The following is a 27,387-nucleotide window of genomic DNA, read 5'->3' as shown; positions in this document are numbered from 1 at the left end:
AAAATTGATTCAGGTTGTGTGACAGAGAATAGGTTGCTAATGGTGAAAACTGGTCCAAAATTAGCTTTGGAAAATGCAAGATCTTCTCTAGCCTGCAAATGACTTCTTCCATTAATAACAAATACTAATCTAAAAATTCAGCAAAGTAACAAACACTCCCATGCAAAAAGCTGAAAATGCAGAAGCAACAGCATGAACTAATTTTCTATTGATCTCCTCAGGATGTGATCATGTTAAAACGTTTGATTTTCCCTTTAGATGGAGAGGGAGGGGTTGTTGCTGAAAAGAACAGTCTAGGCAGCAAAACACGTTCTAGGTATGCTACTCTACAGAACTGCCATGATGGGAACAATAATATACTGTCAGAAACAAAAGGTGTTATTACAAAAGAAGTGAAAGTGTCTGCTTGATACACTGTATGTTATTTAATACCGTCATGCAGAACAGAATGATTGAAACATTTGTAAGGCATTCACAGCTGGGTAACAAATAAAACTCTATCTTGTGCATGCTAGGAGTGGAGGGTCCTCAGAGAAGAAACAGAAGCCAAAACAAAACAAAACAAAAAAGGGTTTACAGTGACCATTCCTGGGAACTTACTCAGAGTCTTTGTTCCATAACCGTCGTCACCTAATCCGGGGATGTCCTGCACGGAAGTCCCCAGAGAGAGCAATGAGAAAGGAAGAACAGCCGCAGAAGAGGAAGGAAGAAGTCAGTGGAGTTGAAATGGATACTACCATGACTGACCATGTTGATTGAGCAATCTGGATCCCTGCCTTTTCTTTATGAAACGAATTTAGACCTAATTTCTAAGGAAATTCAGCCAAAGAAAGAGGCAGTGACTGTGAAATGTGCCTTTTGGAGCTGTGAGGAAGAAGGAACAACCAGATAAATAAAGTTCCAGAAACTATCATCACTGGATAAATTTAGGACAGAATTATTAAGAAAAAAAAAGTGAATATTTGGGCTTGGAACTAGCAAATATTTTAAATAATGCTGGTTCCCTATATAATTTAAGCAAGGAATAAATGCTTGTGGTGGTACACATTCCAAGAACCAGTTTAGTTCTTTAAGGTGTTAACATGGTTGTTTCCCTTAATAGTTATAACTTCCAGTGAAGCTGCCAATGGAAATCAACTTGGTGAAAGTCAAAGGCAAAAAAAAGATTAGATATTTTCAAAACTAATTATTTTGGTATGTGAAAGAAATCATGTTTGCCTTATTTGAGCCAATTCTGATCTGGGAATATTTCTGAGAGACAATTTTGGATTTATGACAGGTGTCACAACAACTTTGAGGAGCCGTATTTCTGCTTCCAAAAGTTAAGGTCACTGCTTTATTCTTCTGAAAATAGTGTTTCCAGAGATGGAAGGAGAAGCTGGATCCAAACTGCAGTCATACATTGGTCACAGTAGTAATACCTCTCCTGCCTGCCTATGACAGATATTTGCCTAGATGTGTGGGATACTGGCATCATGCGTGTCACCCATTTGTTGTGCTGCTGCATGTGACATCGTCTCCAAGAGGTTACTTACGTTCTGGATCACTTGTTTCCTGCTCACTCTGCTCCTTGCTCTTGTAGAATGGGAATTTTCGTGAAAAGATGAAGTTCTTTTTACGCTTGTCATTGAATGACTGTGAAGGAGAAAAGGCATGGGGCAAAAACAGGGACGTCTAATTGTTGTCACACTCATGCTGACAAAACAACTAGTTTGTAAAAGTGGAGAGAACTGTAGTGACTCAAATCAGCACAAACTAAGTGGCTGCAACGAATCAGAGGTGTGGTGAGGTCTGAAATTTAAAGGCAAAGCTCCTGAAGACCGGATCAATTTGACTCCAGAGGTCCGGAGTTACAATGTGCAGCTCCTTACTTGGAAACTGTAGTGTTTGGCTTGTTTGGATGAAGGGCTACAGATGGTTCAGCATGCTTCGGGATCAAGGCATCCATCTTTATTCACAGCAGACTGTGCACAGAATTAATTAGCTGTCTGAAAAGAATAGGCTGTAATGTGGAAAGCAGAAGCTTTTGATTTGCTTATAGTGTGTGAATTCAGCCCTGTGTTAATTAATATTAAAATTCTTTACTGGTAGGTGCTGTTGATTTCATAATATCTTATTTGGCCTCATTATTGACAACTTCTTATGTGTGTTTTAATGCTTCTTTCAAGCATTATGAAAAAACCCCAACTTTGTTCTATTTTATAGATGTATATTTATGCATTAGGTTTCACTGGATATACTTTTAGTTCTAAGTGATTTAGAAATGGAATTCTGCTGATAAGCAGGATTTCATTGCATGTTGATCAACATATTTTGCTGTAATTATTCAAATCAGAAATAAATATGGAAGAAATTGGTGTTTCTTACATGATAAAACCTTTGACTTCATAAACAGTTGCAAGGACTTACAGGACTATCCTGTGTAAAAACAGGATATGCCTACTTGGGACACTTATTTCAGATACTAAATAAGGAAATGGGGTCCCTATAGAGTCAATTGAAAGAAGCTGGCATTCTTGAGGGCACACAGAGCTGCAGACTGATCTATGCTGTCAGTCAATGACCTATAATGTCTCTTATACTGAACATATACACAGGACTTTGCAAATGATGACCTCCAAGACATCAGAGACCTTCTTAAATAATTTAAAGGACCAATCTCATATGCTTGTCATTGCTCAAATTGAATATAACCAGCATTTGGCTCCAGTTCTGCGATGGAATATATTTTGAGTCTTAGAATACAATTTCTTTCCTTACATTTTGAAATCATGAAATAAAATGTGGTTTAAAATATGTATTTCTGAAAGATGGATACTGAAAATCTGTTGAAATAGTTGCATACTCATGTCACGAAAGTTTCATACCACTTTTACATTTCAAGCATATTTAAAGTTTAGTAACTGAAAACAAAAAAAAAATGCACATGTAGAATAAATGATCCATGAATATCTCTCAGAGTATGTAAACATTCAATGTGAAATTAAAGTGGAGGTCATGCACAAATAATTCAGACAGCATGCAAATTCAAAACAAAGCAAGTATGAAAGAAAGCCAGAGGGGAAAAAAATAAGCACATGAAGGATTAAAGTAATCTATGGATGAAAGGAGGACTGACATGCTCATTACATCACTTTAATGACCTAATGGACATAATTAAATTAAAATGTGTTTTCTGTGATAATTTCTTTTACTTTTCCAAAGAAAGGAATGTAGCATGTTAACATTTCTGTTTGTGAAAATGTTGTTTATCATGATTTATCTGAATTTGACATAGTAATGCAATTGGCACTACACACTTTAAAAGGGAAAAAAGATATATACAAACAATAATACCTCAAAAAGCAAGGGGGTTTTAAAATTACAATCACTTCATTACAGCACTTTGGAATTCAAGAGAACGTTATCAAATTAATAAATAAATATGCTGTGTTTCACAGAAAATATGAGAAATAACACTTATATATTGTTTCAATTTTTTCCCCAGTGGTCTAGAGCAAAAACTTCATAAAGTACATTTTCACCAGAAAAGCATATATTATTTTCCCACTTCTGCATGATATAACAGTATACACCAAATTAGACAGATATTTTATACTGTTATATACACTTTTTCTCCTTTTGCTGTTTCAAGTACTGGGTTGCTTTTTTAATAAGATATTGTTCCATTTCAATTTGGATGACCAAAATCTGGCAATTTACAGCACATGACTATCATGTGTGATTATGTCACTGTATTCACACCAGTAAAAAGATTTCTTCCTAAAATAAGGCTGATCTAATTATATTAATATCCATAACCAAATATGTTTATGCATGTGATAATATTTCTATAGATTAATCAATGCGTATATTCATGTCAATGACCATATATACTATCATGGTGTAGTCAGAGGGTTTATATTTTAAATAACAAATAAGCTGTAAAATATTATAAAACATTAAAGTGGGTCTGGCTCTGCAAACTTATAGAAACAATTAGTCCTTAGTACTAACTGAATGAGCAGTTAGTTTAAGAAAACAAGTGCTTGTTTTCTTAAATTAAGTGTATGTTTCTTCACAAGGAATCAAAGACAAGAGCCTTGATTTTGGTTTTGCATGCAACATAAATGGTATCGAAGTCAGGCTGATGGTCTCCACCTTAAGGATATGAAATCCTGCTGACAACCCCAAAAAGGCTTCTAACAGATATCATGATTTATATCTCTAATGAATAGAGAGAAGGGGCTTGGCAAAGAAATAAGATGGAGACTCACACAGAATAAAACCATATTTTCTATGGTACACACCATGTTAATTCCAGATTTTGCTCCATTGGTGAAAAGTAGAGACCAACACTGAGTGTGTATTTTCTTTTTTAAGAAAGGATCACGTGTATGAGGATCTGTGGCTAGGTTAAACTCCAAATCTCAGATGTATTTGAGAAATTTTATTTCAGTACAATGGAAACTTTGGACCTGTCAAATACTCTGGAGCCATAGGCTCCATATGCTTCTGGGAAGCTCTGAAATAGATGTAGGATAAATAAGACAGTTATTTGCCTACATCTCTCCACCTGATACAAACGTTGCATGCAACTGGAATTGCAATTGTGATAGCAAGCTTAGCCTGATTCAACAGCGTTTATGCAGGCAGAGTTTCTGAAAGTCAGTGAAAAAGTGCCTGAAAATGGATTCCTTGTAAGTTGCAGGTTTTTTGCCATGATAATGTGAAAACTTGTAATGGCAAATAACTCAGGCATTTCAGTGGCAGTGAAAAACTTGTACAAGAGATTACTTGTATATGTCACTGCCAGCACACAGATCACCACTAACCTAGGCAACAGCAGTAGGAGGCACTTTAAACAGACAAGTGCCTAACACTACAAGGCAAATGAAATTTTCAATTGGTTTGACAACAGAACAGTGACATCATTCACAGCACTTGATCTGCAATAGAAGAGTCTCTTTTCAGAAAAAAAAGGGGAGGAAAGTGTTCACTCATGCCCTGAATCCTTGTTCGATACTACTTAAGCATAGATTGTGTTTTGAAGAAGCCAAGAAAAATAATTGTGATGTGCTTGGTACACTGTGGCTTGACCAAGTATTCCCAATTGTCCCTGGTTATGTAAGCCTAGGTTACACATACCAACCTTCCCTGGTTGTGACAGACATTAAACTTCTGTGTGTTTCTGCTTCTCAAAAACCCACTTGGGTACTTTTTTGTGTCAGCATCAGTTTTGTATTCTAAATGTTTTTCTCTAGGCTCAGCAGCCATGAATATGTTACTCATCAGCTAATAGGGTAGTGTTTTTTAAAGGAAATTTTCATGTAATATTAAATAAACAATCCAATCTCAAAATTTTCTTTGTAGTGGTAAACATCACAAAACACAGTAAGTTGATAGTTTTACCATACTGTAATAGGCAACTATATTGTTGTTTACTTTGAGCTTCTTCCCACATTTTTTTTTCAGAGTGTAGCTGATTCAACCCCTGCTATTTAGTGCAGATGGGATCTTGACACAGGTTGTCCTCTTTAGGCTTTGCTGAAGATCCTAAATATGTTGGGGAAAGTTTTTTTTTTTATGGTGATCTAACAAATTTGTTTTCTCAAAGCAAATAAACTCCCAACTGCTTCAGGAATGTTTTCTTTTGCCATTTCATTCAACAAATGCTAATCCTCAGTCATCAGTGGGGAACCAGTGTATAGGGACCACCTGAGAGAAAGCTGTTCCAGATCACTGGCTGTGAAATTCTTTTTTACAGGGTGTAGATAGATTTCATATACCATCTAATTTTAGGCAGGTTTGAGCTATGCTTTAACCTAGTTTTTATATTCTGTGATTATGTATGTCAGTTTTGTTCTCAGATTGGTCTAGCAGTGTATATGAGAAATTAATTTCACTGCTTCTTATCTGCAATGTGGTTTTCTTATTCTCCTTATTTAATACCTGATTTTGGCCTAAGCCAAATGAAAATCCCTCATGTACTCACCCTTCTACAAAAATCTACAAAATTTATTATCAACATTATGTCCTTGCAATCCTTTTCTCTATATTTAACCGACACTTTTTATATTAAAGAGATTAATTTACTCATTTGAATACTGACTTTAATAAAAGATGGGGTACTCAAACATTGTTAAATCCCTATATTTAAATATTTTAATTTTACAGATCTCTATAGTATATATTTTAAATCTCTACCATCCTACCAAAAATTTGCACTGACACAGAAAGAAAATATTTGGACTGTTACATATACTCAGTGTTATTTCTCCTTGGAAGCATATATACCACCTCATTGGTTTTATAGTGGGCTTTTTCTCCTGGCAATCCCAAGCCATGATGAATTTGAAATCTCAGGTTAAATGACCTGACCAAGTCTAGAGGTTGCCACTGCTATTGAGCCATTCCTGCTTTCCTGATGTGACCCCAAACTGGGCCATGGCCTGGGCTCACACACACAGAAAGCATCTCATGGTGTCCCTGCAGACATGCAGAAGATAAGCTGAGGAGTTCTCAGTGGCAGCTGTAAGCCTGGCTGTCCAGGGATCACAGAGTAAATTCCCCGAGATGTGGATCTTCCATTCTTATTCTGCACACACAGTTAAACCCTGGCAAACAGCACTAGCCAACTTCCCTATGATTTTTTATGAGATGCTAGGGGAAGGACATCCCTAGTCTGTTAAGTTCAGCCTTTAGTTTTCTTAGATACTTCAAGCCTGGGCTACAGTCATTCCTTATTGAATTTTTGTACCATAATCTGTTTTGATAAGTGAGAACCAACTGGGTGAGAAGAAGCTTAGATGAAAATAACTCTGCTTGCTTAGTTTTCTCATGAAGCTGTAGGGAGATTCGGGTGTTGGCAATCCAAGATGAAAAAGTAAAAGCCTGATTAAAAACTCCATGATGTCTAGCTTCTCCAGACCAGGGTAGGGTGGCTTAGTATTCATAAGTATGAAATTTTAATTTTTTTTTAAAGACTGAATTATTGCTTGCTGTCTGCCAGCAACTCAATTTTAATTCCTGAAAAACAACAGTTATAACCAACATAAACTACCAGGGGAGAAGAAAGACTAATAGACTTTGAAGAAAACACGTCAAATCAGTATTTCCAATTTTGCAAAGCTCTATTTAACTTGGTGCAAGGTATGAAGGGAGCACTTTTCTATGCTAATTTGCATGGGTATATCAATGTCAGCAAGATGAAACACCAACATAAAATCTTGCTTACGTGACAGCCAAAGTAATTTACACTTATCTGCAGGTTGTACACCACAATACAAGTGGGAAGGAATTGTTCAAACAGCAGCACTGGAATTAATAGCATGAAAATAAGAAAGGGCAAAGCTCCTTGACAGTGAAATCAATTTGGATGTAGAATAATCTGCCCCAAGGGGAGTGAAAAGCCTAGATAATTTTTTCACATTTAAAACAAATCTGCTAATCTTAAGTACTGTGGAGAATAACACTGCAGCGCTTGGAGAGAAGGGGGTGGTGAAGGGAAAAGAGCTAAACAGCAATCCTCTCCCAGCTCTAACACCTGTGTTTCTGTGATGAGATGCTCACAAACGCAGCATCTCAGAGCTGTGCTGTGGTCCAGTGTGGGCCTGGACCTAGCCAACCTCACTGCAACCAAATGGGAAGTGTGAAGGTCTTCCTCTCCTTCCTCAAGTCTCCAACTGGAATCAGAAAGTGTTTTTGACATTGTCCTAAATGTTCCTCTATGCTGGCCAATATTTTTTTCCTGACAAGGGACTTTCCCACTTAGAGCTGATGTATGTTATTCATGCATTCAAGTGCTGTGCACTTGTGCAAGTGCAAACCACTGCATTAAATGGACCATTGCACAAAATAAGTTGCAAAAAGACCTTTATTATTCTTACTTTGTTATGGAGTAGTGGAGAAAGATTTACAATACCTACATGCCTTCAAACTGTACTTATGGAAAGAGAGTTGGACAAGATAATCTTCTGAATTTTCTTTTGAGTTAAAGGAAGAGTGACTGGTATAGCAGGATGAATTATGGCAAGGGTCTGGCTCAGCAGACAAATCATACCAGGTTCTTGGTTTCAATTGAATACATTGATTTATTTAGGCCTTACAGCTAAAGTTAAAACAAATAAAGGCATGGGCAAACAAACCCAAAGCCAGTTTCTAAAAGACTCGTTTGAGGTTTGTTTAGGAGGTGAAGCTCCCACATCTTGCAGTAATGTATCTCACAGGACCAGTCTCACAAGCAGGGTATCAAGTTAGATGGACTTTGGCAGTTCCTGTGTCCCTATAACCTTCCAAACATGGTCTCTGAGTCACTGAGGCAATCACTGAGCTGCTTTAATTTAACTGAGTCAGAAAGAAAGATGTGAAATATTGAGCATGTCTCTTCCGGATGAGTGTTGATGATGATAAACTCCACACTTCTGGATCTTTGTGTGATATCTTACTAGAAGAAAATGTTGTTGTCTTTTTAATTCTTTCACAATGTCTACTGCCAATACTACAAATTTTTCTTTTCAACCAATTTTTTAGAAGAAAACCCAAGTAAGGCATACAAACTTCCTACTATTTATTCTGGATATTAGACAGCAAGTTATAAAAATAGACCACGCATGAAGTTCAGCTCAGCACAAATTTCTGCTGGAACAGCTTAGAAGAAAAACAATTAACTCTCAGCTGTAAACTTTGGTATTTTACCTGTGCTAGCAAATTTTCACTGTGTTATATTTAAGCTGTGACTGATTTAAACATTGCACTACATATCTTTTTGTCAGCGACTTTCCTAAAGATTTCTCTTACCTAAGCAAGGATGGCACAAACTTCTTGTGGGATAGGAAGTACAGCTACTATAGTCCCTAATATTACGACCACCTAATAAACAATATTGTCCTATAAATAAAACTCCACACAGTTATCAGAATTACAGAAAAATTACAGAAAAAACAGTAAAATCTACAAAATATGCGTGCTTATATTGCTCATTAAGTGAAAAATGACTCTTTTAGTATTTTATTTGAGTGACAAGATGCCAATAGGCAGAAATATTTTTCATCATCTTGATAAATTCAGTGACAAATCCTTTATTTCTCAAATTTTCTACTCTGATCCACTTTGCTTACAAATTGCTGGCTGATATTTAGAATTTGTCCTTCTCAACAAAATGAAATATGGAAAACAGACACAAAGATGTTTTAGTTTAATATTTCTTTCAATTTGAAAGACATTTTTTCAAACACTTTACTGGATTTTTGAAAGAATGCTACAGAAACAAATTTCTTCACTTCAGCTGGGTAAAAGCCTCAGATTTGACTTGACAGTCATTTTTTCACAATTACTAGAACTGATTCACCTTCTTAAAACCAAGATTCTTTAAGGTGCATCAGTTGCCTGCCAGAGCCAACACTGCTGCCATGACATAAATTAAAACTGATGACTCACTTGTTTTCCTTTATTTTTGACTGTACCTGGACCCAACATACATTACTGCTAAATTACTGCATGTCTTTGGAGGGTGCCTCAAGATAACCTGGAACAACAAGAATCGATACAGTGAAATCTTTCTGGCAATGTGCTGTTTTATCATTTGAACTTCATTTGATTACTCCAGCACAAGAGTGAAGCAGATGCTGATGACAGCACTATTTCTAAGGCACCTTGGAGAAATGCTGAGCAAAAAGTGTTCAGCTCAAGGGGAATGATCAGGGCAGTCCAATATTGCAGGCTCAGGTCAATCCAAAAGCGCAGCCAACATCCAAGACCTGGCAACAGCTCCATCATGAGGAGCTATGGAGGATGTGAAAACTCATGGAAGAGTAAGGGCAGTTGGACAAATGAGATTCAGATTTTCCTCCTTGTCCTGGCTACAGAGAGGGGGTGGACTTTAGTGCTGTGAGTGTGTGACCAAGCTGTTGTTCTATACCACAGACATCATCCCTGGGTTGTGTGGATTCAGCAGGAAAAGCTGGGTAACCTTTACTGGCAGTCATCCAGTGGCAGTGGCTTATTTGGGGTTTAATTTCCTGCTGGTTTTAAAACCAGCACACTCCTATGTGGGAAGAAGTAATCTCCTTCCAGAAACAAGTTGTTCCACAAACAAGAACAATGCTGAGATCTGATTCTTCCATGACACCCAATGTTTAACCATTTTGGAGGTTTTAAAGCTTTTGACAGAACTTAAATCCAACAGAAAAACCCCATAGAATCATAAAATATCCTGAGTTGGAAGGGACCAACAAGGATCATTGAGTCCAGCTCCTGGCCCTGCACGGAACCATCCCCAAGAGTCACACCATGGGCTTGAGAGCATTGTCCAAACACTTCTTGAACTCTGTCAGGCTGGTGCAGTGAGTACTTCCCTGGGGAGCCTGGTCGGTGCCCAGCCCCACTCTGGGTGAACCTTTCCCCAGTATCCAACACAAACCTACCCTGACTCAACTTCAGGCCATTCCCTTTAATTCTGTCACTGGTCACAACACAGAGAAGAGATCAGTGCCTGCCCCTGTGCTTCCCCTTGTGAGGAAATTGTACCCTGCAATGACGAATGCCCTTTGCCTCTCAGGAATGATGACCCTGTACACTACAGACTGAGTGCTAATGAGCACTCCAAATCAGCAGCTTTTTGAATGTACTCAGATTGTGGTTTTTCCTCTACTTTTATGTTTGTCCCAGTACCAATCACTTAGGAAATCTGTTAATTTTGTCTAATATCTTTAGAAAAGAAGGGTAAAGAAAAATTGTCCAAAATCCACTGCATATGTGGAAAACTTTCAGATTATGGACTACAGAACTGCTTCTCCCAAAAGGTGAATCTTTATACTTAGAAAACTGAAGCCTAGTAAATAATTGATGTTAGAAAAAAATCTTCATTAGGCAGAGAGAGGGTATAGACAGCCTAATATACTGTTATGCTTTTTTTCAGTGGGATTAAATTGAGATAATTGACTTTTTCACTGCATTAATACACCCAGATCTGCCCTGGTAAACCACTATCACATAAGCTGTACCTGAGAGCAGGACAGGTGTGACTGCAGCTTCTGCTTTGTGACAAAGACAAATAATCCAATTTCCATAGACAGTCATAGAAGAAGAAATAAAAACAGGATTAAGCTGTAGCAGTCCAGCCCTTTCTAAGAATGAGGAGAGTGAGGTACTGAAGTGGGCTGTTTGGGAAGAATATGAAATATCTGTTGTGGCAGGTCTTTAAACAGAGATTAGACAAATCTGAAATATAGGAGTGAGTTACAGAAGAAACCCTCAGGGCAGAGGTGACCACCCAAGGTTCCCAAAGACCAGTTTTGCTCTGTTTGGATGACCAGGGCTGAAAATATGATGTTTTTGTAGAGCATAAATGGTTTGGAAACATGTGGGTTTATTTGTTTGGCTTTCTCCCCTGCCTCCTTCAAATACTCAAAACTGTCAAAAGTGTCCTCTGTATCAAGTTCTGTTGGTCACTGGATTTTGACACTTGGAGGAGAGGTGCATTAACTACGCAGAGGGTTTTGTTTACCCCAGAATACCAAATTTGCTACCTCAGTCAGGTTTCACTTTCTCCTTTCCTGCCTCAGTGCAATGTTGCTAAAATGACAATAAAGCAAGAAGATGACCTTACATTTCAGGTATCTGTGGGATCTGTAAACAGAATCTGCACATAAGAAATATTATTAAATGCTATCAAACTTCTGACTGTCGTAATAAATTCATTCAGAGGCAACTGAAGAGGTGGCTGAGTGTGATGTAGGTGATCTGACTGGAATCTGAAAAGAGCTGTGGAATGCAAGCTAAGTCAATAGAAAAAACCCCTAAAGGGTAGTGATGGAGCAGTGTGGTGTGCGTCACAGCCCAGGACCTGCACTGCTGATGAGCAGCAGAGCTGGAAGGGGTTTTGAAAGGATGGGGCAGTCTCTTGGCAGGCACCTCATCCCTGTTCAGCACCCTGCTGAGCATCCTCCCCAGGGCAGGCACCCATCTGGGAATGCTTCCCAGTAAACACGGGCTGAATATCTCCCCACACTCTGACACACACATTAAAAATGGAAATTGCAGGAGACATCACTTTCATTTCATTGGGAAGTGAAGTAGAGTATTTGTACATAAGAAAATATTCTGGAGTCACTGGACAGGTAAGGTGTGAAATGAAAAGGCGTGTGGTATAAAAAACCAGTTCTCTGTATAAAATCAAGTTCTATCTACATTTTTGCTGATATTTCAACACATCTCTGGAAACAGGCAACACCCATAAATATTAGTAAAACTGAGGTGTTGCTAAAAGTCTTTCCAAGAGCTATGATTGCAGCTGTGGAATATTTTCAAGAGACAGTCAAGGAAGTGTATGTCATCTGACAGGGAGAAAAGCAAAAGGTGCTATTTTTGTCTCCTAGAAGACCTGTTGTAATTACAACAGTTAAGAAAAAAGCAGATTACTGGCTAATCTCTTTCCCTCCTGAAATATTTCTGTCACTTGACACTCTGTTTGATTCACTAAAACATCCAAAAAGCCCTCAACAACTCTGGGTTTTAGGATTAGAAAAGGAAAGGCTATTTTTGTCCAGTCTGGAGCCTGTGGTAGGGGGAGTTAACAAGAGCTCAGTATGCTGTTTTGGTAGATACATTACCCTGGTCACAGCTGTTCACATGCTCTGCTCCTTTTGGTGCAAAGGTGAGCATCAGAAGATACTTGAGATATGATCTTGAGTTAAACATAGCATAAAACATACTTTTTAATGAAGTTTATGCTTACATAACTTCTTTAGCTTCCTCCAGCAAAAATATCAGACATAAACCTTTGGGCTGCTCTATTTTCCACTGATTATCCATAGACCAGTGAGCCCCAAAGACTGAGAAAGCAAATGCTTAGGAAATCATAACTGTGTTATCTTCTCTTCATTTATATATATATATATATATATATAAACATTTCCAGTGTCCTGGAAACCCTGTCCTTTGCTGGGCAGAGAGTGGCTCTAGGGAACCAAAGCAGTGTAGCAGTGGATTTGATGCACCAGCCACCTTCAATGACAACTAGAAAAAATGCTGAAGTTCATGACAACAAATATAAGAATGAAGATAGAAGCTTCAATACAATTAGAAGCATATTCTTTGCTTGGTGAAATGACACTGTTTATAACTGGTTTTGTATTCTTTTCCTTACTACATAGATGTTACCATCTCTAACTGGTGTGATATCTTTAAAAGTGTTAACAGGCCCTGGATCCTGGTGATGTCCCTGAGCTTGAACAAATAAATTTCTCTGGGTCAGAATAAACAGAATATGACAGAAAGGTAGCCCTATTGGGTTAAGCCAGAGATTCAGTTAGCCAAGTAGCTGTTTGGCACTTTTTGTCCCATAACAGATGTTTAAAAGTAGAAGTAATATGATCCTTTCCATTTTATAACATCTCTTCTTGAAATCAACAATTAATATATTCTGAGTTAGATGACAAAAGTTTTAAAGTTGCCATTAATTTTGCTACTTGCTAAGTTATCTAGTTCTTTTTCAATTTACTTATTTTTTATGTAATATCCTGTAATAATGAGCATGGGAATTTAATTATGCATTGCATGCAAAGGTACTATCCATGGCCTTATTTAAACTTGAGACCAGAAGGTTTCCCTAGAGCTTCCTAATTTTAATTCACATTCCCTGTTTCTGTATCCATCCTGATTTTGTAGACTTTAATTCCACAAGGCGTGGATTGGAGGAGTCCAGTGAAAAAAATAAGTCATATAAATATTCTAACTCACATTTTTAAGAAGTGTTGAATTAATTTTATAGATGAAGTAACATACAAGTTTGGCCTGAAAAAGAGGAACTTTGGGCCTTTAGAAAGATTATCCTTTAGCTCTTCCTACCAACAGGTTTGTCAACTATATGGCTGAGCATTCTTAAGCACCTTTTTAGTGAGACACAAGGAGCTGATCAACTACAAATGTCACCCTATCTCTAACACTTTCTTTGCATCTAATCTCCAGATATGGGATTAAAAATGAGGTACAAGGAGATAAAAATGCATAAGACTTCATAAACTCATAGAATAACTAGGCAGTTTCTGCTTCAAAATCATAGTTATATCAAAGACATTTTGGCATTATCTCAGGAAACCTTTGCTGTGGGTTATTAGCTCTTGAACATTGCTTCTACAATGGAAGGGTTAGTGAGATGATTCAGGTAAAACAGAAGTAAGGTACACCTTTACCTGTCCAAAACCCCTGAGGATTCTCTGTATTCAGTTAAGGGTTTTTTTGTTTGCTTTCTTTTTTTAAAAATTATTTCTTAAATGCTTCTATGCACATCTCATGGACAAATTTAGAAATATTCCATGAAAAGATTTCTCCCAGTTTCATCTTTAGAGTAAACTAAGACATTTACACTTGCCCCCATAGTCATGAATGTATGAGCCAAAGAAGCCACAGACCCACATAAGCTCATTCCTATTGGAATTTTAGCTTGATTTTGAAATTAAATAATTTTCCTAGGCCTACTGCAGCCCCGTTTACCTGGGCTAAATTTCTTCCAAATTTGGAAAAAAAAAAGTAAAAATGTAAACTGTGGACTCTTAGACATTTTACAGCACTTCATTTTAGACACTGAAAGACAAAATGGAAATAGTGACACCTTCAATCCACATACATATGTGTGTGCTTACTTGAATATCTCATTTCGTCTGGAAGGTTTGGTCCCAAAAGGCTACAGTGGTCTTACCCTATAATTACACAATTTCCTAAATCAAGCACTGATGTTGAGTGGCTGGAAGATTAATGTTACACTGGTGACAAAAATGGAAAAACAATTTGGAGAATCAAGAGTAATTAAATTCTTGACAGAATCACTTGAAAAGGGATCATTAGTTTTATGAATGAATTATTCCCCTGCAGTTTTGTTTATATATGGGAAATAGACATTTAAGAAGTGATTTCTTCTTATTGGCAATATAAAACTTATTATCTCTCAAAATAAGTGGCAACATTAATACATAGGGTTGCAGAGAGTGGTCATTTCAAACTATAAAATGAAATTTTGACTTCTAAAGAAATGGTGTGAGATGAATCAGTCTTTTCTTAGTGCATTTTATTATGTATTTTTTACTGAGTTATCTGCAAGTGCAAGTAATGTACAGTTCCATGTGCCTCTTAAGTCTGGAAAACTTGTTTCAGTCACTATTCAACAATATTTCAGTCAATATTCAAGCAATAATTTTGCATTTGCATTGAATCCAGGAATTGTTCTGTAGAGCAGTAACAGGGAAGTATTTTCAAGTGTGAAATACTATTCTGCTGGCATGTAGAGACTTAGGAATCCCTGTGCTAGGAACTCTGTGTCCACGGGAAGAGGAATTTCTTACCCTGCTAATCTGTCTGAAAAGACAGAATAAGGGAATTTTTAGTATTACCATTATGGAGGGAACCTGAAGGAAGAAAAGAATAAGAATGAGAATTTCAAACTAGGCAGAAGATCACATGAACAGCAGGTCTGGAAGGGACCTGCTGAACCACTTGGTCATTTCCCATGCTAGCACCTACCTATGGTCATGTTCACTCATCACACTTTTGGCCCTGCCCTGTTTTCTGCAGCCAAGCAGGACTTTTCCCTCATGGCTGCTGAATCTGTGTCTCCTAGTTTGTTCACAGAAGCTCTCAGTTGTAAATTCCAAACATGCCAACTGGACGGGTTTCAAAAATAAATCCCTGCAAATGTCAAGTATTCACTAGTGCTACAACTGCAAGCTACACTTCAGCAGAAAAATATACCTCAACAGCCAGGGCTGTGGGCATTTCTCCTGCTGTGATGCTTGCCAGCCAGATGGCACCAGACAGGATAGTAGGCATCAGGCTAAGGAGACTGCTGACCTGGGCACAATAAAGCAGCTCTGTGAAGCGGCAGCAGCACGAGCCCTGTTCTGTCCAGGCAGCGCTGCTGGAACAGAACCTGCACGTTTTGTGTTGTTTGGCCATGGTGTATGGTGTGAAACACACCTGTGTTCAATGTCTGTCACAACTGTCAATGCAGAACACCCAAAACCTAATTTTTTCTATCCATGAATCCTTAACTTACAACCTTTGGTTTGTGATTTAACAGCCTTTGAAGCCAGGGAATTTACACTTCTGGTCCTATTTCATGAAACTGCTATCCATCTGCATTCACTTTTAAAGTCTTTTCTTCTCTATCCATCATTTAAATAAAATTACAGCTGTCATGAAATGCTCTTTATTTTCTTAGTATCTTCCCCTTAGGAGGCACTGTCATTCAGTATTATTATAAAAAGAATATTTAATTCTTCTAAAGACTATATCATAGTAATCTCTGATCTACATTTCACTATACTGCAGGTTTTGGCTGCAACAACCTAAATATTCCTTATGTTGGTAAAATTTTTTCTACTCTGGATAAAACAATTGTAAAGTGCAATTTCAAAAGGTTTCAGTATCTACATACCCCTTTTGCATCAATTACACCGGGCTTCGCGTTGAATTTCACCGTCTTCAAACGTGCACGCTCCTTTCTTTCAACTCTGGGGAAAAGAAAACACAAATGAAGAAACACACATTGATTTTAGCAGCATTTTGTATGAAATATTTCAACCTGCTCTCCCGAGACCATTGGCACCTTACTACACCTAAAGTAAACATTTAAAGTGAATTTCATGCACTGAAAAGGAGAGGTCACTTCCTCAGCCAGGCAGAAGTTTTCTGGCAAATGCAGGACTGGGTCTGAGGAGCCTTGGCTGCCCTACACCAGCAGAACAGCAATGCCTCTCCACAGACATGGGAGTCTGGGAAAAGCATGCTGGGGACAGATTTACTCTCTCTGATTTAAGCTGTTCAAAAATCAGGCAACATTTAGAGTTCTATGGTCAGAGGAATGAAACGAGGACATGTCCTTACTCACCTTGATTAATATGGACATAACTGTAAAAGTGATGTTACCTACCTTTGCAAAATCATCTACAGAATCTATCATTGACTGGCTCAAGTAAAAAATCTGATCATCTACCTGAAAGTGAAACACTAACCCTATTTGTTATGGCTGGGGATTGCTCTAGGAAATCTCCATCGAATCCTGCAAAGCTAACTTATGAGACATCAGAATACATGCCTGCAAATCCCTTGCTTTCTAAGCCTGGGTACTAGGAATTCATAATTTCTGATAATTATTTTCCAAAATACAAACTCTAGAGTTTTGATAGAATGATAATTAACAGAACATGTTTCCTTCTGTCTGAGTAGGCTTATATATGCCCTCCTGAAACACAGTGGTTACTATAGCTACAGTTTAAATTTAGATTAAATGCATTTCTCTGTAAGTGTGGAATATTCACATGGAAACAGCTCAAGTGCATCTTTCAAACTAAATCTATGTTATTAAAAACACATGAACAGTTCAGACTTGAGCTAGCAGATGAAGTCCCTTGGTGGTACTGCTAAGAAATGAAGACTCAAGGCTGTGTAATTGCCTAAATAGGACTGAGGCTGTGTAATTGCCTAAATAGGATAGATGCGTTCTGAGGAAATAATTAGCACAAATGAACACAATATTCTACTTATTAATCTATATTAAAATTTAAACTCATTCCAGTCCTGCCTAACTTCCTAAAACATCTGCTTTTAACTTAATTTCTTATTCACTGCATAAAAAAATTTAGAAATTAATCCTGAAGAGTGTGTCTTATTTATGAAGTTTGTCATAACTGCTTTAGCAGTTGTGGAGGCATTGCTGCTTTCTAGAGGTGTAGCAGACAGATGAGGAGCAGCAGAAACATTCTGCATTGCTCTGAGAAGTATTTAAGTAATGCCATTAAGTGCCATTAGTCCTTCAGGCAAATACAACAACAGTGTTCATATATGCTCAGCATGCCTACTGAATGTTCCAAACGTTTCATCCTCTGGCACTGTAGTAAGGGTGGCACACAATGTTGCCTCCCATTACCATTTGCGTGACACCTTCCACAATAAAACTGTTCTCAGTTACTTATAATTTAGCTGAAATGTAAAATTACAAGCTGAAATGTTCTGTGTCTCAGGCTGACTACATTACTGTTGCTCCCTGAACTGCCAGTGAAATGGGTCAGCTGTTAGAAAAAGGCAAGGACAAAGTAAATGGGTTTTCCCCAATTTATAACATAAAGTTCTTCAGCTCAGGTGCTCTATTGCCTTTATGTCTTTGGTCTGGAATTTCCATTGTGGCAGTGGGTTGTGCAGGTGATAGGAATTTACCTCTCTTTTTCCTGAAGGAATGCACCTAAATTTCTGAAAAGCTTTAGTTTTACATGCTCTGGAGAACTCCTGGAATTTAGCTTTGGTTCTCCAAAGATTTAGTCTTTGTTGAAACGGTCAGGGTGCAGATTTCAGTGAACTAAGATGTTAGAATTTCTCATCTGAGCTACCAGGACATTTTTGCCATAGACAGAGCTAAAAAGGGAACTAAACTGGTGAAGATAACAAAGCTTTTAATCTGTGTTCTTTTAGATTTGTTGATCTAGCTCTTAGAAAAGGCACTTGTTAAAGGAACACTAATTCAAACATTTTTACCACTTTTTTGCAGGCTTGTAGTTTTTATATTTAAGGAAAAACAAACTTGACTGTCTTTTTTTCCTCAAGAAGAAAGGAGTTTAAGTCCAAAGAGCTATTTGCAGCAGCTGATGCTGTCAATGTCCAAACAGCATATGGGTGCAAATTCCTCACATTGGTTTAGTTGACAGCAGCTGATCATCATTTGAACATTTTGATCCATCAGCTGAAGAAACTGCTTTTAAGAAAGGAATGTTTCACTTAACACAGTAACCAGTTTTCTATAATCACTGCAGGACAAAGCAGGATTATGGGGAGTTGTACAAAAACATGAAGTGAAGGACTCCTATCTCCCAGATTTGCAGGGCCCAGACTTGCAACTCTGACTTGCCTGATGTACACATTGCTGCCATGACCCTTTCTAATTATGTATTGGCCTAAAGAGTTATATCTAAGCGATAAGGAAGCATGGCTATGCTTTCCAGAACAACTTAATGGCTCAGTCCCATTTTCAAAAGTGCCCGAGGGGTCACTGAAACTCAAAGAGGTTTCAAGAAATGTTCAAAGAAACCTACATCCAACATGCAAACATGACTGGAGCTGGAAAGCTCTGAGCTCTGTGTGGAGACAGCATTGCCCTAGCACAACTTATGGGGATTTCACCTCCATTTTCCCACCCACTCTCCAAGTATAGCTGAGTACAGAAACACTGGTATGTACAGGGAATTACCTCAGATCATGTGAGATCTGGGACAGTTGGAGTGTATCTATATACTCACTTTCTCTTAAAAACATTCCTGGTGGTAGATACCTCTTGGCCCTTTTTATTTCAGAAATGGTCACGATTCTTGTCATGTAAAGCTAGAGAAGTGGAGCAGTACCTTGGAAATATACTTCAACCTTCTGTGTTCCCTCACTAGTAAGCTCAGGATTTGAGTTCTTTAGGACACTGTTCTCTTCTTCCTCTTCTGAGGGACTTATTAATCTTACTAATGGGATGCAACACTCACTACACTGCAATGTCTATCTGCTTTGGTGTTTCTGGGCACACATAGCTGTTGAAAAAGGGCTTGTGGGATTTTTCAAAATGAAACTTTCAATTCTTCATGAATGCTATAAACAAGAAAAACATAAGTATAACTCAACAAGACATGAACTGTGATCACACACTGCTGCACCACTGGGAGTTTTGTCAGTGCCTTCCTAAAAGCACTAATCAGTTTTCACAGCGGTGAGGTAGAATATCAAGTGAGAAAGGCTTTAATCTTCAATAACAGCATTCATGGTTATGTAGAACACAGATGCAAATTGCAAACTTGTTGCTACAATGAAATAAAATGGTGACAGTAGCCTAATTTCTATATATTTGGCACTGAGGTGTTTTGCAGGATGAAAGTTGTTTCCAAATCCAGCATGAGTACTGTAGTGAGGAGAGTTAGGAAATACAAGAAAGCAATGTAAACTGGAAACTTGAAAAACTTTGCTATGTCGCTTGTCTTGCTTCACCATTTCCAGGTCACCTGCACTATATTTGTTTTGCCTGCCTATCAAGTGAAAATATGTATGCACTATATATAATTCAAATATGTGGCCTCAGTTCATAGCTTTTTATTGCTTCCACCCTCTGCAAGATGTGAGATCTGAGCTTACCAAGAGATCCCCATTCTCAAAATTTTTTTTGGAGCTTTCCTGAAGTCGCATTTTTGCACCAAACATGCATTTTTCAGCAGAAGAGAATGTGCTCTGGATCAGCTCTCCAACTGCAGTAGCTTGCTTATAGAAAACGGCTCAGCACCTGCTCAATATTTATGAAGTGGAGACCTAATGACACTAGGAAGTGACTTCTCATGAAATTGTAGCACAGCCTTGTTCTGTTTAAAAGCTAACAGTTCTTTTCCAACAGCACACAAGTTTCACATCATTGCAAGAGCACAGGAAGAAGTTTATAATTACACATACATACAAATTTTATTCCATATTAAATTTTTCCAATTAGATTACTGAGTATAGACAGACAAATATTTTAGACAAAGCTAAGCTGATGTTAAAAAGTTTTATCATCTAAGGATTCAAATGTTAAGCGCTGTTTAGAAAAGTAGATGATTTATAGGAAACCATTAAAAATAAAAATCATTTGAGTGGACAAACATGCCCTTCTGCCAAGCTGAGCAGAACAACAAATTTAAGTTGGCTTTTCACCCACAGGGACTTCTGTGCTGGGAAAACCTCTTGTTGCTTGTCCTTAAATGTTTGTGAAACACTGAGTTTTATGTACTTTTCCCCCCACTTTGCCCTGAAAGAAGAGCATGGCTACATGTACTTGTGGGGAGAATGTTGTCTATGTGAGAACACAAGTATCAGGCTGGTATCATTACAGCTGGTAATAACAGCGATACAAGTTGCATAACATTTGGCAGTCAGAGGCACTTAAACTACCTGAAAATGGGTATCTTAGAATGATGTCCAGTCTGACAGCAGTTTTGTGACTGCACATCTGAAGGACAACAGAAATATTAGTGTAATTATTTCAGGGTTTTAAGGCCAAATCCTCACTGGTTGCAGAGGGAGCAGTAGTAAAAGTGGTGAGAATTTATGCTCAACCATTCTGGGGCAATCTGTGTGAAATCTCAGGCTGCATTGCAGACCCACGGACTTGAGTCAGGCAGATATACACATACACCACAGAAAATACTGAGGCTTGACATTCATGAGGTGGGAGGTTGCTGTTGCGGAGGGCTTGCAATGTAGGAGCTTGTCCCAGAGCAGAGACTCAGCAAGAAAAAAGGGAAAAGAACTGGAGGTGTAAAATCAATGCTACAGCAAATCAAAATCTATTTACTATTGAATTAGTGCATCTGTCTAGAAACGAAATACACTCTTATATATGCATGTTTGTTTAATGCATTTTTAAAATTCCCTTTAAGTAATGTGAGTGTTTCTATATGGAGGGAATCTTGGACATGGGCTGCTCAGCTTGCTGCTGCTCTTTTATAGGAAGCTGATTTATTTTTTTTTAATGGATAATAGGAAGGGCAATGAGGCAAATAAAAATTCTCACGATAAAAGCAGAGATTATGCGGAAACACTAATTTAAATCAATCAATCAATCTATCCAAATGTGAAAAAAAAAAGTGTAGTAAATCTAGTTCTAAATTAGTGTAAATCTAATTCTGTCGGTCATTCTAGTATAAATAGCAATTTTTGATGATAAAGGAGCACTTCACACACATACCAATAGTGCCCAGGCAATACTGCAGGCTGCCTGAGACATTGGTACAGGGCTGGTGGTTATGTCCCCTCACCTTGGGGACCCTGCCTGATATAATTGTGCTGTCGCCTTAAACATAGCTTGGATAAATCTTTTGGGCAGAAGTGGAACCAAGAGAAATTTGGCCTGAAATGTTGATTAATTAATTCTATATAATAACTATTTGGTGATGGTTAAACCACAAGTGAAGTGGTTTGCAGCCTCTCGGGCTGAAGTCCTGTGCTTCCGAACACCAACATGATATAGCACCACACCAACTGTATGTCATTGCATTTGGTTTCTACCCAACTAGCTATGCAGACCTGTGGTGGAGAACAGCTATAGTCAGACAATAAATGCACACCGACAAATGAACAAAATGTTTTTTTCAGGTGTAGAAATGGTTGCAATTCTATTTAAGAACTGCAGGATACTTAGAATTTAATTTTCTTTAATCTGCACATAGGTCATTGGCTCACTGCTCCATGAAACTTGGTCCTTGCATGTATCAGTGGAGAAACTTGGGGCCTCCCTCACTTCTTCGGGCTGCTTCTTTCAGTAACACCCCTCCAGCTGCATTATTGCCCTCCAAAACTCTCTCTTAAATCCTGACTTGGCAATTTAACCATAAATAAGGCAACAAGTCCACATGTTGGCAGAAGTACTGAAATCTAATGACAAAAAAGCTTTCAAACTCTATCAAATCACTAAGAGGTAATGTATCCAACAACCTGGAGAGACTAATGAGTGGCAGCTCCCCTGTAATTCTAAATTATGATTTTTTTTGCTGGTATAGCACATAAGTCATAGAGGAGAAAAAGAGTAAGGAGTCTTGATTAATCACTCCCAATTGCTCTAATTAGCTCAAGCTGAAATGTCATTGTATGATGGGCTCTACTGTAAAATATGAAAGACCTAAACACATAGAAAGCAATTACAGCAATTACCATTACACAGCATCTCAAAGAATAAATATGTCTGTTTACATACATATCTATTTGTACACACACACACACATATATATAGATATATAGACATATATAAAGTTGAAGTGGTCACTGGTTTTCAGAGCTATTCCATAATGATTTCACTTATGGGAAATGCAGGAATCGTATCTTAGTTGTTGCTGGACAGAAGTCAAGGGAAGTAGAGCAGAAGTAAAGCAGATAGCTAAAAGACAGCCTGGATCTGTATAGCCTCTCACTGACCAAAAGTGCAAAAAATAAAGTTACAGTACCATAGGATACCATTCCACAAACAGAAAAAGGAATCTAAACACAAAAGAAAACCCTTCCCAGCATAACCCCCTGAAGCACCCAAGACACACACACACACACACACACAAAAAAAAAAAAGAACAGAAATGAATTGGGGATTGAAAACTATAGGACAAATATTAAATTCTTCAATTTACAACATCATGGCCACTTTTGCTTGCAGGACAAGGCAAACAACACCTACAGATGTTCTTATTTTCCTTCCTTCCTTTCTCTCTATCACAATGTTTTACTACTATATATAACATATGCCGCATTATATACAAAGCATTGCTTATAGAAATAATCCCATATAAACTATAGGAGACATGGCATGCTGGAGCCAACAGCTTAAATGAGGATTTCCATGCTGTAGCTGCCTATATTTGGTCAAATGAATTCCAGGAGTACTCTGTTTTAGATTAATCCTCTTACAGTCAATAACCCACACCTGCAGAGGAAATTGAACTCTGAATTAGCACAATCTGGTGACTGTGATTAGCTTTACTCTCTGTAACTCAGCCCTGTGTGCACTGATTGCTCATCCTGCCCTTGGGTGGTGTAAATGACTGCAGAAGGTGCTGGCAAGAGCGCATCAGTCTCAGGCACTGAGGAATCATCCAGAACCCACAGAAAGGAAACACTCCTCACTTTTCAGTGCATTGGAAAAAAATACTGTACAACTGAAACCTTTTATGAAATAACAGCAACCTCCTCCCACTCCAGCTCAGGTGTATCATTACATTCATGCAGACAGAAAATCAGATGCCATTGATTTTTCCAGGCCACTCAGCTTCACTAGTGAAGAATAAGGATGACAAGTGGAGAGCATGGTAACTGTACCTGAATCTTTTAAAATTCAAGACTCTTATTTTTAGGTTTTAACCAACTATTTTCATACAGTCTTTTTTTTTTCCCTTTTTAAAATTTATTCTGTTTTCTCCCAGTGTTTCCTAAGCCACATCTTATTCCAAGGCTCTCTTATATGTTTGACCTTGACTAGAGCACCTCGATCTTTTGTCCTTGAAAACACCACTGCGTGGGTAACCCAATAAGCTTTAGGCACACACCACCTTTCTACTTTACGGGATATTCAATTCCACATCTTAATTAGCTTTGTCCTTTTTTCCTCTGCAGTTGTTTTAATATGTATGACAGCTTTTTGCACCTTTTCATAGTAGGTGCCACACAGGAGTGAGCTCTGTGCACTTACTTACCATTGCATTAAATAAACTCTTCTCTCTTCCCATGTAGAATCCAATCATGTAATTAAAGCAGTATTTACTGTAGCAATGAATAGCAGGCAAGTATTCTTTTTTCAATATCTAGAGACTAAGTCTGGTTGATGGGCACATCTTCCATCTTGAAACTTATAACCTAACCTTACAACCTAGCCTTTTATTTCTGTCTATTACACAACACCAAAATGGCTCTTAGCTGATAAACCAGGTGTGGATGCTATTCAAACATGATCATTAGAGAAATTAATGTTTTTTCAGGGCTCGTGTCAACAAGGTATTTGATGGCCTTTTAGGTTACTTTTACATGATTTAGAACAATGAGTACCATGAGCTCTATTAGTACCTTGGCCAATTCTCTTGAAACAGCAGCAGATGCTCAAGGGAGCACCAAGCATCCCATTTCCCCTCTATAAAAAAATGGTCATGATCATTTTTACACTAGTGCTAAAGCTGAAATAGCTAGGAATAGAAAGTTTATATTCAGTATGACGGCATTGCTGCAAAAGAGAAATGTAATATGTTTTGACGGATTTAATTTTCCTCCTACCCTTTCAGTTCTTGACCTTTTTATAGCAACTATCAACAGAGCCAGGAGGTAATACTGCTTTGTGTGCTAGTTCTGATAATATCAGAGACTTGTGGCCAATTTTACAAAAGCACCTAGGCAGAATAAACAATACAAACAATGAGGGAGATTCAGATATATGGTCTCTCTCAGACAGGCACAACGAATCCATCATAGACACAAAAGATTCAGATTTAGCTTGGAGAGCAGATGAATGTGCCTTCATTCACATTATATGAAAAATTTACTGTGATATTGCTTATCCATCAGTTTCCAGGGAGGCAGAGATTAAATTAACAGACTTTGAAGCCGAAGATGACCATTATATAATTTAGCACCATATTTCACATCACACAGGCTGAGAAGTTTAATGCTTTACCCTCTAAAAAGAAAGACATACAGTCTTGATTTGAAAATGTCAAGCCATTCATTACATCCTTCAGCAGTTTGATGCAATGGCTAATCACCCTGACATTAAAACATGTGCTCCACTTCAAATTCAGAGCGAATTCTCAGATTCGGGTTATTCCTTTTTTTTTGCTAAAGCTCTTTAGTAGATGGTGATCTCTCCTTCTTCTCTCCTTCTTTTCCCCTTTCTTTATGAAGTTACTAGTAATTGAGTCACCTTCTGAGTTTCTTTTCAGCACAGTTATAAAGAGCCTGAATGCTTTAAATCTCACAGCAAAAACTGTCTTCCCAATTTTGAAATACCTGTGGGATTTTCCTTTACTGCATCCAGTTTTTCAGTAGATTGATGTACCCCATCTTTGCAAAAAAAAAAAAAAAAAAAAAAATTTGAGACAATGGCCAAGGAGGTAAGAAGGAGGAGGCAGCACTCACCTCCTCTTGCTGGGTATAACTCCCATCTCCTCACTGTCCCCCTCCAGAGTGACCCTCCTCGCCTGCCACCATTCATCATCGGAGGCGTTGATGACGTGAAGGATGTCTCCATACTTGAAACTCAGTCCTTGGCTTGGGAGGCCACTGTCTTTGCTCTTGTCATAGTCAAACATGGCTCTGTGAAAGCAAACAAAGATATGAAGACAGGTTATTATATCAGTCTGGGTACATTTACTTCTGAGCAATTAATCATATCTTATGTCACAGGTAACCTTTTCTGAGGGGAAAGGTCCTACTCAGAGGAAAACTCTTTCCACTGTCAAGTTAGTCTTTACAAAAGCCTTTTTTTTTTTTTTTCTTTTTCCTGTAAGAGAAAGTGAATGGTAAAATCTGATCCCAATTTCAGCCTATGCTTTCCAGTCCTATGCCTGGCACCTGCACCATGGTAGATGTATCCCTCTTTCTGAGAGTAAGACCCTGCACATGAATCCCAACAAGTGCAGGTCAATCACTGGACTTACCTAGCTAAAAATCCAGATCTTGGTTTTGTACACAAAAAATTACTTGAGAATATTTTTCACATGTAAAATATTGTTTAAAGATCATACCTGTAAAGAACTGATGTTTATTTCCTATAGGGAAAATAATATGATCATAATCCTGGCTGCAGAAGTGTTACATCAGTTAAATTCCAAGAAGTGTCTAATAATTCCTACTCTTTCATTGTCAGAAAGAAAGCCATGGCAATCTTTTCACTGGTAAACACTTTTGTGAGAAGGATTTGATGTAATTAATTGCTGTGCATTTTAGTGTAATTGCAAAGAATGATTGTAGCAGTTTTATGGATAGATATAAACCCTTTTTAAAAGCTACTTTTCATAAGGTGGAGAACTTTAAAGTAAGTTATCAAAATTGTGACTATGCAACCAAAATAATTTAAAGCTCTCATATGCACCAACTGTGCATGGCAAATCTGGTTCAGGAGGAGGGAGAATGCTACTTGAAATATGTCTTCTTTTAAAGAGTTTAAAGTCATGTACTAACATCTTCAGAAATGCCCAGATAATTCCCTTTGAGGATGAAGACTGCTGCATTTTACATAATCCATAAGCTTACTTATGCTTGTTCCTTTTTTGGTAAATGTTCTTGGAATGCAAGTACCCTTTGGAAAAATTTAATGGCTTAGCAGTAGAAAAGTTATTTTAAAAACCTGACTATATCTTATTAAATATTTACATTCATAAAGGATTCTTACTGGTACTAGGTCATCTGCTGCTTCTCAAGTACAGCCTCCTGTGAGGACATCTGATGAAGAAGCTCATAAATCCAGAAGCAGCTAAGTGTCATTAGACACCTATCCTTAACCAAGTGATCACACCAGATCCCTGGAATTGGCAGTGCATATACAAACAGGCACACAACACATCATCCTCTGGGCATTGCCCTTGGCAGCAGGCAGTGGTCAGAGTTTTACCAACATATTGAATAGTCTTAAAAATTCATGGATTAATTGTGCACCTTGCCATGGAAGTGGTTCAACAGCTCAAAACCCCTAACCAGACAGTTGGCCATGCTGGATACTGGGCAGACATCATACAATCCCAATTCCAGGCATAATTAAGTCACTCAAAACAAGGGAAAATATCTTCTGTTACAGGGAATAAGCAAGACTCTCACATCCCGGATGCAAAACATTCCCTGATGCCAAACTGGAAATGCTCCATATTCAGCAAGTTCTAAAATGAAGGTTGTATTTCA

General features: G+C 37.9%; 1 protein-coding gene across 5 annotated transcripts in view; it reads right to left on the bottom strand.

The window, feature by feature from the left end:
• Nucleotides 1-27,387, bottom strand: part of DLG2 (discs large MAGUK scaffold protein 2) — a 985,669-nt gene that overhangs the window by 25,741 nt on the left and 932,541 nt on the right. For 4 of the 5 annotated variants that reach the window (XM_059492046.1, XM_059492054.1, XM_059492079.1 and 1 more), the window contains 3 exons: nucleotides 25,630-25,806; nucleotides 16,409-16,484; nucleotides 601-646 (listed from right to left, as the gene is read on the bottom strand). In XM_059492046.1, the coding sequence (XP_059348029.1) occupies nucleotides 601-646; nucleotides 16,409-16,484; nucleotides 25,630-25,806 (299 nt within the window). Of the gene's footprint in view, nucleotides 1-600; nucleotides 647-1,535; nucleotides 1,636-16,408; nucleotides 16,485-25,629; nucleotides 25,807-27,387 lie in introns of all 5 variants that reach the window. The other variant, XM_059492069.1, reaches the window with a different exon arrangement.

Source organism: Ammospiza nelsoni, chromosome 2 (assembly GCF_027579445.1).
Source record: "Ammospiza nelsoni isolate bAmmNel1 chromosome 2, bAmmNel1.pri, whole genome shotgun sequence".
In the NCBI taxonomy this organism is placed as follows: Eukaryota; Metazoa; Chordata; class Aves; order Passeriformes; family Passerellidae; genus Ammospiza; species Ammospiza nelsoni.
This window is presented reverse-complemented; position numbering and strand designations above follow the sequence as displayed.